Source organism: Moschus berezovskii, chromosome 16 (assembly GCF_049115385.1).
Source record: "Moschus berezovskii isolate FMDL1 chromosome 16, NW_MosBer_1.0, whole genome shotgun sequence".
Lineage (NCBI taxonomy): Eukaryota > Metazoa > Chordata > Mammalia > Artiodactyla > Moschidae > Moschus > Moschus berezovskii.
The window spans coordinates 53,917,375-53,934,345 of record NC_142475.1 but is presented as its reverse complement, the minus strand read 5'-3'; the positions used below and the strand labels follow the sequence as shown (position 1 = coordinate 53,934,345).

The 16,971-nt window shown below is 50.8% G+C and overlaps 1 protein-coding gene across 4 annotated transcripts in view; it reads right to left on the bottom strand.

Annotated features, from left to right (window-relative positions):
* Positions 1-11,381, bottom strand: part of TRAPPC9 (trafficking protein particle complex subunit 9) — a 415,657-nt gene extending 404,276 nt beyond the window's left edge. For 3 of the 4 annotated variants that reach the window (XM_055431945.2, XM_055431946.2, XM_088844845.1), the window contains exons 1-2: positions 11,252-11,381; positions 4,850-5,443 (exon numbers count right to left, since the gene is read on the bottom strand). In XM_055431945.2, coding sequence (XP_055287920.1) covers positions 4,850-5,433 — 584 coding nt within the window. In that variant the 5' untranslated portion in view covers positions 5,434-5,443; positions 11,252-11,381. Of the gene's footprint in view, positions 1-239; positions 387-4,849; positions 5,444-11,251 lie in introns of those variants that run through there. The other variant, XM_055431942.2, reaches the window with a different exon arrangement.
* Positions 11,382-16,971: the final 5,590 nt, after the last annotated feature.

The following is a 16,971-nucleotide window of genomic DNA, read 5'->3' as shown; positions in this document are numbered from 1 at the left end:
GCTCATTTGTCACCAAATGTGAGACCAAACAGGTTCCCCAAAGCAAGAATTTGGACAGCTATCTAAGGCCAGTGAGTTATGTGCTAAAAAAACAAAAAGAATTAGAAAATTAAACGATGACCAGGATGAGACATGGATCAAGGCAGCAGTTAGGTTTCTGTTTTCTAAAGCGATCAGGCGGTGAGGAGGCAGCAAAGGGGGAATCCAGCTATTTTCAGGGCAACCCGTGCACAGCCTACCTTTTCAGACCCAACAACACACTCACAGGGCGGTATGAGAGAAAAAGAACAAAGGAAAAGAAAAGAAAGAGGAACAAGCGAAAATTAGAAACACACCAGAACAAAATCAACTTTGACAGCATGTTCAAGAACTGACATGGGCTCTGATGAAGCCAGGGCATATGTGGACGGACTGTAAACAACCCCCACACCCTCCCACCCCTGGTTCCCAGGAAGGCTGGGCCTGCGGCTGGCGGCACCGGCCGCAGAGCCTGTCCACGCAGTCAGAGGTCCGTGCTTCAGACCAAAACTCCACCTACATTCAGACATCTCCTTCTGAGCCATAAAATGCGATCCCCTTTCAGGCTGGACTCTTTCTATCACTCCTACCAGGAGCTGCGGGAGAGTGTGGCTCTAGGCTCTGTTCCTGAACTGAATCACTGTTTGAAAATAAGACAACTGAGACTCATAGTGGCAACAAGGGACACACAGTGACTGAAGGTACACGCTTCCGCTGAGGTCGCTGGCGTCATTATCTCACCGGAGCCCACACGATGGCTGAGTGTTTGCAGGGCCAAGGAGAGCCAAATGAACCCACCAGCAGGGAGGTTTCATTCGCTGCTGACTTTCCAGCACATGGAGGCTCTGCGTAAACACCTGGGGACAGGAATGGCCACCATGCGCCAAGCACGTGTCCTGAATCTAGTTCCTCCCGCCAGACCGTGAGGAGGGATTTCAAGAGGCAAAACAGGCATTCTCAACATTTCAGTCTGCAGACCTTTGGGTCCGCAACCTCAAGAAGTTGATGATCAAATATGTCCCCTGGGGCCTCGTGTGGCAAGGAGAAGGCAGCGGTCGAGGCCCCAGCTTCAGTCGCTCACCCACGAATCTGTCCTGCTGATGCCACGGGCGCCAAGATTTGGGGAAGGCAGGTGCACACATGGCCCCACCCTGTCAGGGCCCATCACCTGGACACAGACCCCGCCTGACACCTGGGGCTCCGCAGGAGGTGACAGGTGAGTTGAGGGGCCGCCAGGAAAGGGTATGGTGGGTCTGGAGAGTCTGGTGGGTCTGGAAGGTCTGGTGGGTCTGAGTGGGTCTGGAGGGTCTGAGTGGGTCTGGTGGGTCTGGAGGGTCTGGTGGGTCTGGAGAGTCTGGTGGGTCTGGAGTGTCTGGTGGGTCTGAGTGGGTCTGAGTGGGTCTGGTGGGTCTGAGTGGGTCTGGTGGGTCTGGTGGGCCTGGAGGGTCTGAGTGGGCCTGGTGGGCCTGGAGGGTCTGAGTGGGCCTGGTGGGTCTGAGTGGGTTTGGTGGGTCTGGTGGGTCTGGAGGGTCTGAGTGGGTCTGGTGGGTCTGGAGGGTCTGGAGGGTCTGGTGGGTCTGGAGGGTCTGAGTGGCTCTGGTCGGTCTGGAGGGTCTAGAGGGTCTGGTGGGTCTGGAGGGTCTGAATGGGTCTGGAGGGTCTGGTGGGTTTGGTGGGTCTGGAGGGTCTGGTGGGTCTGGTGAATCTGGAGGGTCTGAGTGGCTCTGGTCAGTCTGGTGGGTCTGGAGGGTCTGAGTGGGTTGGGAGGGTCTGGAAGCTCTGGTGGGTCTGGAGCGTCTGGTGGGTATGAGTGGGTCTGAGTGGCTCTGGTGGGTCTGGAGGGTCTGAGTGGCTCTTGTCATTCTGGAGGGTCTGGAGGGTCTGAGTGGATCTGGAGGGTCTGGAGGGTCTGGTGGGTCTGGTGGTCTGAGTGGGTCTGGTGGGTCTGGTGGGTCTTGAGGGTCTGCTGGGTCTGGTGGGTCTGGAAGGTCTGAGTGGCTCTGGTGGGTCTGGAGGGTCTGAGTGGGTCTGGAGGATCTGAGTGGGTCTAGTGGGTCTGGAGGGTCTGGTGGGTCTGAGTGGGTCTGGAGGGTCTGGAGGGTCTGATGGTCTGAGTGAGTCTGGAGGGTCTGGTGGGTCTGGTGGGTCTGGAGGGTCTGGTGGGTCTGGAGGGTCTGTAGGGTCTGAGTGGCTCTGGTCGGTCTGATGGGTCTGGAGGGTCTGAGTGGGTTGGGAGGGTCTGGAGGCTCTGGTGGGTCTGGAGCATCTGGTGGGTATGAGTGGGTCTGGAGGGTCTGAGTGGGTCTGAGTGGCTCTGGTGGGTCTGGAGCATCTGGTGGGTCTGCGTGGGTCTGGAGGGTCTGGGGGGTTGGGGGGTCTGAGTGGGTCTGAGTGGCTCTGGTGGGTCTGGAGGGTCTGAGTGGGTCTGAGTGGCTCTGGTGGGTCTGGAGCGTCTGCGTGGGTCTGCGTGGGTCTGGAGGGTCCGGGGGGTCTGAGTGGGTCTGAGTGGCTCTGGTGGGTCTGGAGGGTCTGAGTGGGTCTGGGGGGTCTGAGTGGCTCTGGTGGGTCTGGAGGGTCTGAGTGGGTTCGGAGGGTCTGAGTGGGTCTGGAGGGTTTGGAGGGTCTGAGTGGATCTGAGTGGCTCTGGTGGGTCTGGAGGGTCTGCGTGGGTCTGAATGGCTCTGGTGGGTCTGGAGGGTCTGAGTGGGTCTGGGGGGTCTGAGTGGGTCTGAGTGGGTCTGGTGGGTCTGAAGGGTCTGAGTGGGTCTGGAGGGTCTGGTGGGTCTGATGGTCTGAGTGGGTCTGGTGGGTCTGGTGGGTCTGGAGGGTCTGAGTGGGTCTGGTGGCTCTGGAGGGTCTGGAGGGTCTGAGTGGGTCTGAGTGGCTCTGGTGGGTCTGGAGGGTCTGAGTGGGTCTAGAGGGTCTGGTGGGTCTGGAGGGTCTGAGTGGGTCTGAGTGGGTCTGGAGGGTTTGGAGGGTCTGAGTGGGTCTGGAGGGTCTGAGTGGGTCTGGTGGGTCTGCGTGGGTCTGGGGGGTCTGAGTGGGTCTGAGTGGCTCTGGTAGGTCTGGAGGGTCTGAGTGGGTCTGGAGGGTCTGGTGGGTCTGGAGGGTCTGAGTGGGTCTGGTGGCTCTGGAGGCTCTGGAGGGTCTGAGTGGCTCTGGTTGGTCTGGAGGGTCTGAGTGGGTCTGGCGCAGGCAGCTCTGCCCCTTGGTGTTGCCCGGGCTCATAAACCTTGCCACCTGGGCTGCAAGGGGCAAGAGGGCAGGGCGGACATGGCGATCACAGGGTCATGCGAGCAGCAAGTACAGGCTGTGGGTGTGACACGCCCTGTCCTTCCTGAGGCCACACAACGTGTCCAGGTGGGAGAGGGAGACCCCTCCAGACCCTGCCAGGCACCACCTCCAGGGGGCGGCCCAGAGCCTCTGGGCCTCTCCTCGCAGAGCTGGCCTGGACTTCTTCCCTTGGCTCTCTGACATCTTTTTCTCTAACTTATCAACAACCAGAAAGTCGGGTTTGACCTCAGTGAGTTCAGGAAACCCTGAGCACCTACTCTGCAGCAGACATGGCGGCGCCCACACCATGTCCTCCGTCCTCGCCTGCAGGACCAGCACGCAAGCTCTGCAGAGGACAGGAGAGGCTCAGCGCCCCAGGCGGCAGCGCTCTTGCCAGCGAGGGGACCATATCTCTGCTCTTTTCTGCAGGAGGGCCATGGGGAAACAGAGCAGAGGGCAAGCAGGGGCCCCGCAGAGCTCGTCTGCGACTCTGATGACCGCATCACAAGGCTAACGTGAGGACTGCGTGATCCCTGTGACACAGAGACCATGAACACACTGTCCTCTGTACCAGGAGCTCTTTCAGGAGTCTCTGCAGTGGTTCTGCGGAGAAGGCAATGGCACCCCACTCCAGTACTCTTGCCTGGAAAATCTCATGGACAGAGGAGCCTGGTAGGCTGCCGTCTATGGGGTTGCAAAGAGTCGGACACCACTGAGCGACTTCACTTTCACTTTTCACTTTCATGCATTGGAGAAGGAAACGGCAACCCACTCTAGTATTCTTGCCTGGAGAATCCAAGGGATGGGGAAGCCTGGTGGGCTGCCGTCTATGGGGTCGCACAGAGTCAGACACGACTGAAGCGACTTAGCAGCAGCAGCAGCAGCAGCACTTCTGATATCCTAAGTGGGGGACCTGGCTCCAGGGAGTCTGGCAGGAGGAGGGGCCTGGCCTGGGAGGCAGGAGGCACTGGCCCAGCTCCAGCCCAGCAGGCTGGAGTTTTGCTGCCTCTGGGGCTCAGCACCCCATCTACACACGGAAGGGGTGAGGCTGAATAACAGTCTTCACAATGTGTCCTGGGGCAGTGCTGTCCAATAGGAGTAAGATGCAAGCCACGTGAATGAAGCTGTCCAGTTGCCACATTTAAAAAGGTAAAAAGCAAACACTCCAACTGATTTTAATAATGTCCTCTGATCTCATATACCTAAAACGTGCAATTTTGACGTGCAATCAATTTAAAACAATAAACACTGAGATAGTCCACATTCTTCTTCCCAGAATGTCTCAGCACCTGTCCTGCCTTTTACTGCAGCCCATCTCAGCTCAGCTTCCTCTACCGTCCTAGTGACAGTGGCTGCCTCCTGGACAGCCGCTCCAGGAATCCCAGCAGGGGGTCTGGGCTAAAAAGCGGGAGTTAAGTGTCACACGAACCCTAAGTCTGTTCCACTCAATTTTAGAAAGTCTGAAACCCAGTGGACTGCACCCTTCTCCCGCCACCACTGCAGGAAACCCTCCCGCTTGCTCGTCGCTTTCTGGAGCCTGGGCTCCAGGCCGACTTACCTACTGTCTGTGTCCAGCCCCACGAAGTCCTTCTTCTCGAAGGGGACACAGAGGAGCGGGATCTTGTCCCCGGACTTGTCCGTGGCCCTGTCCAGGCGCTTGGACTCGAGCACGATGAACAGCGACTCCACGAAGTCCTCGACGCGCTTCTCCACCGTCGCGCAGTCCTCGTAGCTGGGGTAGAAGGCCACGTCGGTGCGCGGCGGCTCCGCGATCTCCCCTTGCAACCCGAACACGAAGAGACGCGAGTCGTACAGCGTGGAGCCGTAGATCTCCTTCTGCGCGTGGAACTTCTCCAAGGTCTGCGGCCAGTCCTTGGCCGAGAAGCAGTCGGTGAGGGTGATGAGGCCCACGGCCTTGCGGTGGGTCTGGAAGTCACCCCACTCGCTGTTCTCGGGCGGGTAGTGGTGCCGGTAGCGGATGTAGAGCGCACGCTGCGAGTCGCGCACGCTGATCTGGCTCACCGACGAGATCCTCTTGTAGATCCTGAAGAAGTTCTCCTCCGAGACGATCCCCACAGGTTGGACCACCACGAGGAGAGTCTGGTGGTCCTCGGCGCACTGCATGTAGTCAGGGACACTCATGGTGAAGCCCCTGCCCAGAGAAAAGAAGGGGCTTTGAGGATGCGCACGGGTTTTGCAGGCTGTCTCCCACTCCAGCACGCGGGGATGCCGGCGTCCCCCAGCTGGAAGGCTGGGCAAGTCCCGAGCCAAGCACTGGGGTTCCGTCTGTCCTCGAGGGTTCTCCGTGCAAGGCTACCATAGCTCTTACCACAGTACCCCGCTCCTGGAGCAAGCTTGGAGCCCCTGCGGTTTAAAAGGAGCCGCTCAGGGTTTCTATTCCCAGTACCTCACCAGACACCGATGAGGAGTCAGTGCTCAAAGAGGGCTGAATTAAGGAAGGAAGGAAGGAACTGCTTCCTCAGCCTCTCAGCAGAAATCATGAAGATTCCACGGTGGAATCAGAAGACCAGGACTCTACTCCAGGCCACCTGAGCTCCTGAGCTGAAAACTAATGGGGGTAATATAAAACTTGCCTTCTAAGAAGATATCTGGATTAAGGAAGGCTGCAAACTGCAAAGTACCAAGCACAGTGTGAGACAGAGGAGGAACTACACGCCATTACCGTCCCTCATTTTATGAATCAAGTTTCCTTCGGAGAGTTTTTATGACCTTGCTGTGCCAATTTTATCAAATATAAAAAGAAAACAGCATCAACTATACTCCAGTAATTATTTTTTTAAGAGGAAGAAAGAAAACAATATTACCTGATTCTCAGTGCTGTTGAGGAATTCAGTTAGATAACCCATACGAAAGCATCTGGCCCATAGGAGTTAATAAATGTTTGTTAAATGAATGGACAAACAAGCAGATGAATGCTGCTCCATCCACAGAGCATCATAATGGCACTGCCTGTAAATCTGAAGCCCCGTTCCACCCCGGCTCCACACTAGCCATGTCAGTGACCCAGACAGACCTGTGTGCTTCTCTAAGCCCCAGTTTAATCGTGAATAAAAATGTGCATAATAAGACAAACCTCAAAGGATTAGTGAGTCAATATTCTGGTTTCAATATTGTACTGTAACTTTGCAAGATGGCTGTTCTTCAGTCGCTACGTCATGTCTGACTCTTTGCAATCCCATGGACTGCAGCATGCCAAGCTTCACTGTCCTTCACTATCTCCCAGAGTTTGCTCAAATTCATGTCCATTGAGTCAATGATGCCATTCAACCGTCTCATCCTCTGCAAGACGGTACCATTAAGGGAAATTGGGCAAAGGGTCCACAAGCTCTCTCAACATTCACATTGCTATGCAACCATCTCCAGAATGTTTTCACCTTTACCAACTGAAGCTCTGTCCCCATTTAACACTAATTCCCATCCCTTCAACCCCAGTCCCAGTCTCACCATCTACTTTCTGTCTCTGAGTCAGACCACTCTAGGCACGTCACCCCAGTGGAACCATGCTGTGGCTGGCTCATTTCACTTAGCACAGTGTCTTCAAGGTTCATCCGTGTTGTAGCATGTATCAGAATTTCCTTATTTAATGCTGAATAATATTCCCTGGAATAGTATACACATTTATGTATAAAGGTGTATAACACATTTTATTTATTCATTCATTGAAGATCATTTGGGTTGTTCCTAGCTTTGGCTGCTATGAATAATACTATCATAAACATGGGTATACAGACAAAATGTCTTAAGCATAAAAACCACCACATTTGCAAAGATGCAGATACAGATGTAGATGCAAAGGCAACTCCTATTTGACAGGTGGGCATGTAGACTGGTACATCCTGGGCCCTGACTTGCTAGAGGAACTCTGGCATGTGCTAGGCAGGTTTATAGAAGCAAGAACTGGAAAAAACAAAGCTGTCCATTGTTAGGAGGATGGGTAACTAAACTGTGGTCTTTCAACACAACAGAATACTTTGAACAGTGTAAATGAACGACCTAGAGGAAGATGAGTCTCAAAAACATGATGGGCAAACAAAGCAAGTTATGGATTAATAGAAGCAGCGCCATTCCACTTATGTAAAGTTTAATAGGCACTGCTAAACAGTGGTCATGTATGGATGTGAGAGCTGGACTGTGAAGAAAGCTGAGCACCAAAGAATTGATGCTTTTGAACTGTGGTGCTGGAGAAGACTCTTGAGAGTCCCTGTACTGCAAGGAGATCCAACCAGTCCATTCTAAAGGAGATCAATCCTGGGTGTTCATTGGAAGGACTGATGCTAAAGCTGAAACTCCAATTCTTTGGCCACCTCATGCAACGAGTTGACTCACTGGAAAAGACTCTAATGCTGGGAAGGATTGGGGGCAGGAGGAGAAGGGGATGACAGAGAATGAGATGGCTGGATGGCATCACCGACTCGATGGACATGAGTTTGAGTGAACTCTGGGAGTTGGTGATGAACAGGGAGGCCTGGCATGCTGTGATTCATGGGGTCGCAAAGAGTCGGACACAACTGAGCGACTTAACTGAACTGAACTGAATTGAACTAAACAATATGTTGTTTACAAATATGGTAAAATTGTAAAGAAAAAGATAAATTTGGACAGTGGTTACTTGGGTGGCAAAGAGGAGGCAGTTTGAAAGCGAAGCCGCGGGGCTGCAGAAGTAGCAGCTGTGTCTCTTAAGCTGGATGGCAGACCCAGGGGTGCTCGTCTTGCTCTTCTTTAAACTGTACATAAACATCAAACGTTTCACAGAAGAGTTAAAAAAGGAAGAAGATCCTGTTGGGAGGGAGGTTCAAGAGGGAGGAGACATCTATACCTGTGGCTGCTTCATATTGATGTGTGGTAGAAACCAATACAATATTGTAAAGCAATTATCCTTCAAAATAAATAAATTTTTTTTAAAAAGGAAGAAGATCCAACTTCAAAAAGCTTACAGGGTGGGTCTCAGCAGGTTGCCTAATTTCAGGGCCTGGCCCAGCCCTTCTCCTCTAACAGAAGATGATGCTGCTGATCCCAAAACACCCTGCTTTTATGAGCAAAGAAGTCGCTGCACAAAAAAGGCACGTGAGTTACAGGTGTAGATCTGCCTGAAGACAGGTGGCCTGTGGCTCTCAGACACAGTTTGAGGGCAGGAGGTGTTCAGTTTCTCTGGTCTGAAGTAACACGAGAAAAATACAAATAATGTTTAAGTGTTCCATAAAACTAAAGTAAATTTAGTATATGTTTTATAAATGTTAACTATTATTGTTATTTATTCTTAGATTTGGAGAAGAAAAATAGCAACCCACTCCAGTATTCTTGCCTGGAGAATCCTATGGACAGAGGAGCCTGGTGGGCTGCAGTCCTTGGGGTCACCAAGAATCAGACATGACTGAGCAACTAAGCACATTCTTAGGTTACGAACTTTATCATTTTTTTGCTGTTAAAACATTCTTTTTTGAGGGGAGTAGGGGACTTCCCTAGCAATCCAGTAGTTAAGACTCCTCGCTTCCAAGGCAGGGGGTGCGGGTTTGATTCCTGGTTACGGAACTAAGATCCCACTTGCCTCAGGCTGCAGCCAAAAAAAAAAAAAGTTCTAATTTTTCTTTTTTTTCAAAATGCCCAAGCCACACGACTTTGTAGGATCTTAGTTCCCCAGCCTGAAACTGAACCTGGGTCATGGCAGTGAAAGCACTGCCTTAACCACTGGACCACCAAAGAACTTCCAAACATTCTTGCTTTTATAAAACAGTAGTGAGAGTAGTTGGCAGCAGTTTTCCATCATACCATCTGGGCAAAAATAAAAATTGACAAACGTTTTCCCTGAAGGAGCTCACTATCAGCAAAGTTCTTGTTCACCTTTGACCCAGATTCAAAATATGCAACTAACACTGGAATAAATTTGTCTTATGTAAGGTAGAAATAGGAAATTGCACTATGCACTTTACAATCTATCATATCATATTCAGACTTCACAACAATCTAAGAAACAAGCACTCCTACTGTCAACCTTACAGATAAAGAACCAGGCTCAGTCATTTGCTCAGGGTCTCCTAATCTGCAAGTGGCAAACTGGCTCCAGAGTCAATGCTTTTCCACTAGTTTCTTCAAGGGAGAAAGAATCTAATGAAATGCGCCCTGGCATTGAGCCAGCTCTGGTGTCTGAGACTCCAGTTCAGTCCAGTCGTTCAGTCGTGTCTGACTCTTTGCGACCCCATGGACTGCAGCACGCCAGGCTTCCCTGTCCATCACCAATTACTCTGAGACTAATCTAATACAAATATTAAAACGTTAAGAATATATTTCTTCAGGGACTTCCCCGGTGTTCCAGTAGCTATGACGCTGCACTCCCAATGCAGGGAGCCTGGGTCTGAACCCTGGTTGGGGAATTAGATCCCACATGCCGCAACTAAGAGCTCCACACTGTAACCAAAGATCATGCTGCAAGGAAGATGAAGGATTCCACACATGGCAACTAAGACCCAGTACAGCCAAATAAATAAATAAATATTTATTTTAAAAAAGAATATATTTCTTCAACTTGGTATTTCCTCAAAAAGTTAAACACAGAGTTGCCATATAAACAGCAGTTCTACTCCTAGGTATATACCAGAGATTTGAAAATACACATCCACACAAAAAGTAGTACACGAACATTCATGGCAGTACAAAAAGTGGAAACAACAGAGACATCTATCACCTGATAAATGGAAAAACAAAATACAGTCGATCCACAGAACACTACTCAGCCATGAACAGTACTAACACTGTTAGTGTTTCATGGGCGCACCCTGAAAACATCATGCAGAGTGAAAGAAGCCAGGCACAAAAGACCATATACTGCATGGTTCTATTTACATAAAATGCCCCAAATATGCAACTCCTTGGAGACAGAGTAAATCTGTGGCTGTTCCAGGTGCAGACAACGGATGTGGAATTTCTATTTGAAGTGATGAAAATGGTCTGGATTAATAATGGTTGCACAACTGGGAATACACTGAAAACCACTTAAGTGTACAATTTAAATGGGTGGACTTTACCGTATGGGAACATTCTCTCGATAAAGCTGTTACTTGATAAAATATTTCTTAACTATTTTTCCCTCTATTCCACTGGACAGGCCCACAATTTAAGAAAAAACCTTGCCAAGGGATCTTTAAGGATTGCAAGATTCCTGGTTCTCCAGCATCAGGTCTCTAAGTGCTGTTGTTTCATACTAGGGAACACTAGCTGGGCCGGACTAGGAAGAGACTGTAACTAACTTTTAAGAATCGCCAGATGCCTTTAAACTGGGTGGGGAGGAGCAGAGAAGAGGGAGGAGGAGGTCACAGCCTTCTGCTCATTTTTAACTAACCCAAGCCTGCCTTCGGCACTGTGGAGCCTTCTGTAAGAACAAGTGGAATCCACAAGCATCCCACCCTGACACCAGCACACTCCGTGGAAAGGCGTTCGCGCGGGGCAGATGGACTGGGGGCGGAGACCCAGGCGGGCACCGGCTCTGCATTTCCGAGACTCGGCCGAGAGAAGCTGGACTTGACAATTTCGGGAGCTCGACCGCGGGAGACTGTGCCTGACGCCGCCGCGCGGGATCTGGGCCACTTAGAACCCAGAGGAGACGGAGGAAGACAGGAAACCGAGCCGGGCGGTCCCGGCCGCGTCCGCAGACCCCCGGTCGGGGGCGGGGGCCGCGGGGGGGCCGGGGACGGCGGGCGCCCGCGGAGGGGAGGCCGGGCCGGGCCCGAAAGGCGGCAGGTGCGGGCCGGGGCGGTTCGGGCGCGGGCGCGGACGGGGGAGGCCGGGCCGCCGGGCCGGGGCAGGTGGCCGCGGCAGGTGCGGGCGGAGTCGAGCCCCTCCGCGGAACTCACGCTGCTCGGCGCCCCCGCGCGCGCCGCGACCCACGGACAGCCCTCCCGAGGCCGGCCCGGTCCCCTGCCCAGGGGCACCCCCTTCTTGCACTTACGCGGCCGGGGCCCCCGGGCCCGGAGCAGGCGCCAACGGCGGGAGGGGCGGCGGGGCCGGGCAGCCTCTGCGGCCGCTCCCCGGGCTCGGAGCTGGAGCTTCCGACTGGCGGCCGGGCGGTCGCCGCCCCTGCGCATGCGCGGGGCCGGTCCCGAGCCTGGAGACCGGTGCCAGGTTTTCGCGGCTACGCGGGCCCCGCGAGGGAGGGGCGGGGGGAGCGCGAGGGGAAGGGGAGGGCGAGGGACGCGGGGAGCAAGGTGGTTGCGGGGGGGCAGGGAGGAGAGGGAGACGGAGGGAGAAGGGCGAGGGGAACAGCTGCGACGGAGAGGAGAACTTTGGCTCCTGGGGCCGCGCACCCAAAAGGAGGCGCCAAGTCCTGCCTCTGCGCCCCTTGCCCGGCTCTCAGGGCGCGCAGCTCAAATTTCAGCTCGAGGGTGGAGCCCATTGCAGCCCCCGCCCTGCAAAGCCCCTACCGGATCACAATCCCAGCGCCCGCGCCGAGCCGGGCTTCCAGTCGCTCCCGCGAGCAAGCACCAGCAGGCGTGGTAGCGAGCCTTAGAGCTACCTTGGGGCGAGAATAAATTCCCCCTTTTGACCGTCTGGGAGACGATCTCAGGGTGCCTCCCGGGCCTGACTTAACTGCTGGGTCACACACAGGGGCTGGGCGGGGATGAGGAGGTCAGAGCCGGAGCCCGGAGCAGACTGCCCGAGGGCCGGTGCCTGGTCTCCACCCGTCCTGAGAAAACCACTCCCGACACTAGGGGTCCCGTCAAGGGCTCGGAATAAGCCCCCAGGTGTGGAGCGGCTGTCATACTTCCCGCACACAGCTGACTAGGTAGGGCAGAAGCCACTTAAGAACTTAAACCCTTCTAGGTTAAAAAATAAGCAAAACTTTAAAAGGAGTTTACAAACGTAGGTTGGAATGTGCATAGCATATTTGAAAAATACACAAGAAATTGTCAACAGTTGTAGTGTTGAGAGAAAAGAGGATGAGGGAGACCTTTTTTCCCTTGTGTATTTTTGTGTTTGAATTTTTTACCGTATGCATGTATTTCTTTTTCAGTTAACAAAAAAAAAAAAAAAAAAAACTGTAATGGAGGACGGGAATAGTTCAGCCAGTACAGCAGCCATGGAAAAACAGAGGCATCACTTTACTTTACCCAAGCAAGCATTTATTGACTCTGCTGTGTGCCCAGTGCTGTTTTATGACTTATTATTTATATATTTTTAAAAAATAATAATATGCTATCCCTCATCCCTGCCCTGGGCCAGGGAAAAACCAATTGCATTTTATCGAATTGTTTTCCAAGGAGTGGGAATGAATTATAAACAGAACACATCTTCAGGGCAAAATCCATGGAGTGTATTTCCAGCACACCAGCCAGAGAGGATTTTCAACACAGGCGCCCAGAGTCTGAGTACCTTTCCAGGACCCTGCATAAGGCTACCCAGAGTGACTTCTTCTTGGCCCTGAGAGCACAAGTTGACAGTTATAGAACCCAGCAGACATTAAAAGAGGCCACCCTTTATTGGAGGTCTATGTGCCAGGAATAGAAATCCATGTTTAGCACACAATGTCTTCATAAAATCCATGCAAGGTAGCTATTCTTAGCATTGAGGTCCAGAAAGAACACTCTACTTGGCACACAAGTGGCTGGTGCTGTTGAGCATTCAAATCTGAGGCTGTCTAACTATTGTCAGTGCTCTTCCCATAGTCCTTCCCTGTTCTCCTTCTGTCTATAAATGGATAAGAGAAGCAATTTGGAAAGCAAGACTGAATGCTGGCAACAGGAAACATTGCTATTTTTGTACAGTGTTTCAGTTTTCAATGTACTCACATTAATTTTATTGTCCTATCAAATCTGTGAGGGAGGGAGGAAACTATTCTGCATTTTTATGAGAAAACCAAAGTTCAGAGACTATAAAGGCTTGTGACAGCACCCCAGCCATCAAATGGAGGTGCCTAGACTTGTTTCAGGTATATCCTGCTTCTGCAGTTATAGTCCTTACATAGTTTTAACATTTCCTGAGCATCTCCTCTGAACGTTGAGAGTTCAAAGAATACACCAAATCTGCTCTCAAGGAGTTTTAGACTCTTAGAAGTTGGATTGGAAGGGTCACCTGAAATCATCAAGTGCAACCTCACCAGCCATACCAGAGCCCTTCTACAGAAGTCCTCAGTTCAGTTCAGTGGCTCAGTCATGTCCAACTATTTGTAACCCCATATACTGCAGCACGCCAGGCTTCACTGTCCATCACCAACTCCCAGAGCTTGTTCAAACTCATGTCCATCAAATCGGTGATGCCATCCAACCATCTCATCCTCTGTCGTCCCCTTCTCCTCCTGCCTTCAATATTTCCCAGCATCAGGATCTTTTCCAATGAGTCAGTTCTTTGCATCAGGTGGCCAAAGTATTGGAGCTTCAGCTTCAGCATCAGTCCTTCCAATGAATATTCAGGACTAATCTTCTTTAGGATGGACTGGTTGGATCTCCTTGCAGTCCAAGGGACTCTCATCAGTCTTCTTCAACACCACAGTTCAGAAGCATCAATTCTTTGGTGCTCAGCTCTCTTGATGGTCCAACTCTCACATCCATACATGACTACTGGAAAAACCACAGCTTTGACTAGATGGATCTTTGTCAACAGTAATCTCTGCTTTTTAATATGCTGTCTAGGTTGGTCATAACTTTTCTTCCAAGGAGCAAGCGTCTTTTAATTTCATGGCTGCAGTCACCATCTGCAGTGATTTTGGAGCCCCAAAAAATAAAGTCTCTCACTGTTTCCACTGTTTCCCCATTTGGCATGAAATGATGGGACCAGATGCCATGATCTTAGTTTTCTGAATGTTGAGTTTTAAGCCAACTTTTTCACTCTCCTGTTTCACTTTCATAAAGTGGCTCTTTAGTTCCTCTTCACTTTCTGCCATAAGGGTGGTGTCATCTGCATATCTGAGGCTATTGATATTTCTCCTGGCAATCTTGATTCCAGCTTGTGCTTCATCCAGGCCGGCATTTCCCATGATGTACTCTGCATAGAAGTTAAATAAGCAGGGTGACAATATACAGCCTTGACGTAATCCTTTCCCAATTTGGAACCAGTCCATTGTTCCATGTTTGGTTCTAACTGTTGCTTCTTGACCTGCATACAGATTTCTCAGGAGGCAGGTCAGGTGGTCTGGTATTGACCCACACAGTCAAAGGCTTTGAAACAAAAGTCCTAATGGGGGTGGAAAGTTTCATGCAATGATACAGAGCCCTGTTAGAAAGCTCTCAAATGAGGCAAGTCTGCTACCCTGAATAATCCAATCACAAGGTCTCAAAGATGAAGACCAATGCCCAGTGAGGCTTGGTGGAGTTGAAAATTACCTCTGCTGCTGCTGCTGCTAAGTCACTTCAGTCGTGTCCGACTCTGTGCGACCCCATAGACGGAAGCCCACCAGGCTCCCCTGTCCCTGGGATTCTCCAGGCAAGAACACTGGAGTGGGTTGCCATTTCCTTCTCCAATGCAGGAAAGTGAAAGTGAAGTCGCTCAGTCGTGTCCGACTCTCAGTGACCCCATGGACTGCAGCCTACCAGGCTCCTCCATCTGTGGGATTTTCCAGGCAAGAGTACTGGAGTGGGGTGCCATTGCCTTCTCCGAGAATTACCTCCAAAACCAGTCAAAAGCAAAGATCAGAGCACAAACTCCATTACTTACTAACTATATAACTTCAGTGTCTTCAGCTACAAAATGGGAGTGATCACTTCGTAAGGTCACTCTCAGGATTTAAAAAAAACAAGTATAAGAAAGCACTTTGAGACAGAGTGGGATAGATCCAAGTTCCGTCTCAGTTCTTTCAGGTGCTACTTGTATGGCCTTAGGATAGGGTGACCATATTTCCTGATTTGCCTAGGACAATCCCAGTTGATGCTATTGTCCTGGCTAAAAGCCTTCTGGTCAGGTGATATGAGCATCCCACTCTCAAAGCCCATCACCTCTCAGGTTGTCTGATCCACCAATAGTATGATAAAGGTTTCCTTACTCCTTTCCATGTTGGAGGGCTCTCTTCTGCCATGCAGTCCTCTCAAATACTTGCCCATAGGGCCATGTCTCACCTGGGTTTTCTAGGACCCAGGCCATGAAAGAGGATGTTTATTTAGCACCATGAACAATCAGCCACTTGAGCGGGACTTCCACATCTACCCCATCAAAATAACACAGTCAGGGTAGCTACCATTTACCCAGCAGGGAAAGTACAATGTGCTTGGTACAAATTTCTCACATAACCTCACAGTAGCCCTATAAAGTCGGTTGTGCTAATGTGAAGACTAAGCAGTAACCTTTTTCCTCTTTCTGAGTGTGGAACGATTGATAAATAAGACAAAAGAATCAGACAATGGAAATTTACAGGTCAATTTTATTACTAATATGTCAGTTGAAGAGGGTGCTGTAGATCTGGAGCCAAAAATTTGGTTTAGGTTTACTAAATCCTTCACCTTAGAATTAGCCAGCCTTGGGAACCCTCCTACACTGTTGGTGGGAATGTATGATGATGCAGCCACTGTGGAAAACAGTATGGAGGGTCCTTCAGTTCAGTTCAGTTCAGTTCAGTCGCTCAGTCGTGTCCGACTCTCCGCGACCCCATGAATCACAGCACGCCAGGCCTCCCTGTCCATCACCAACTCCCGGAGTTCACCCAAACTCATGTCCACAGAGTCGGTGATGCCATCCAGCCATCTCATTCTCCGTCGTCCCCTTCTCCTCCCACCCCCAACCTTTCCCAGCATCAGAGTCTTTTCCAGTGAGTCAACTCGTCGCATGAGGTGGCCAAAGTATTGCAGTTTCAGCTTTAGCATCAGTCCCTCCAATGAATATCCAGGATTGATCTCCTTTAGAATGGACTGGTTGGATCTCCTTGCAGTATAAGGGACTCTCAAGAGTCTTCTCCAACACCACAGTTCAAAAGCATCGATTCTTCGACGATCAGCTTTCTTCACAGTCCAACTCTCACATGGAGGGTCCTTAGAAAACTAAAACTAGAATTAACATATGATTGATCCAGCAATCCCACTCCTGGGCATATATCCAGACAAAACCAAAATTCAAAGATCCATGCACCCTCATGCTCATAGCAGCACTATTCACCGTAGCCAAGACATGGAAACAACCTAAACATCCATCAACAAAGGAATGGATAAAGAAGACGTGGTACATGTATACAATGGAATATTACTCAGGCATAAAAAGGAGATAATGCCCTTTGCAGCAACAGGGACGCAGCCAGAGATTATCATACCAAGTGAAGCACAACCGCAGGGCGTTGGGGGAGAAATGGAAAGGGAGGTTAGGGTCCGCAGATTTAAACTTTATACACAGAATGGATAAACAACAAGGCCCTACAGTATAGCACAGCGAATTATATTCAAGATCCTATTATTAAACATAATGGAAAAGAATACTTTATAAAAAGAATCTGTGCGTGTGTATATATAACTGAATCACTTGGCTGTAGAGCAGTAATTTACAAAGCATTGTGAATCAACTATACTTCAATTAAAAAAAAAGAATTAGCCAGACTCCAGTATCATCCAGTGCTGGACAGAGACCTCTTCAGTGGCCCTGAGTCACACAGGCTAATCAGGGACAAAGCTGGGATTCAAACCCAAACTAAGCAGCAAAGGTCATTTTAAACCTCACAAACCTCCTACCAGCCCCCCTCCACCCCCGGAAAATAACTAT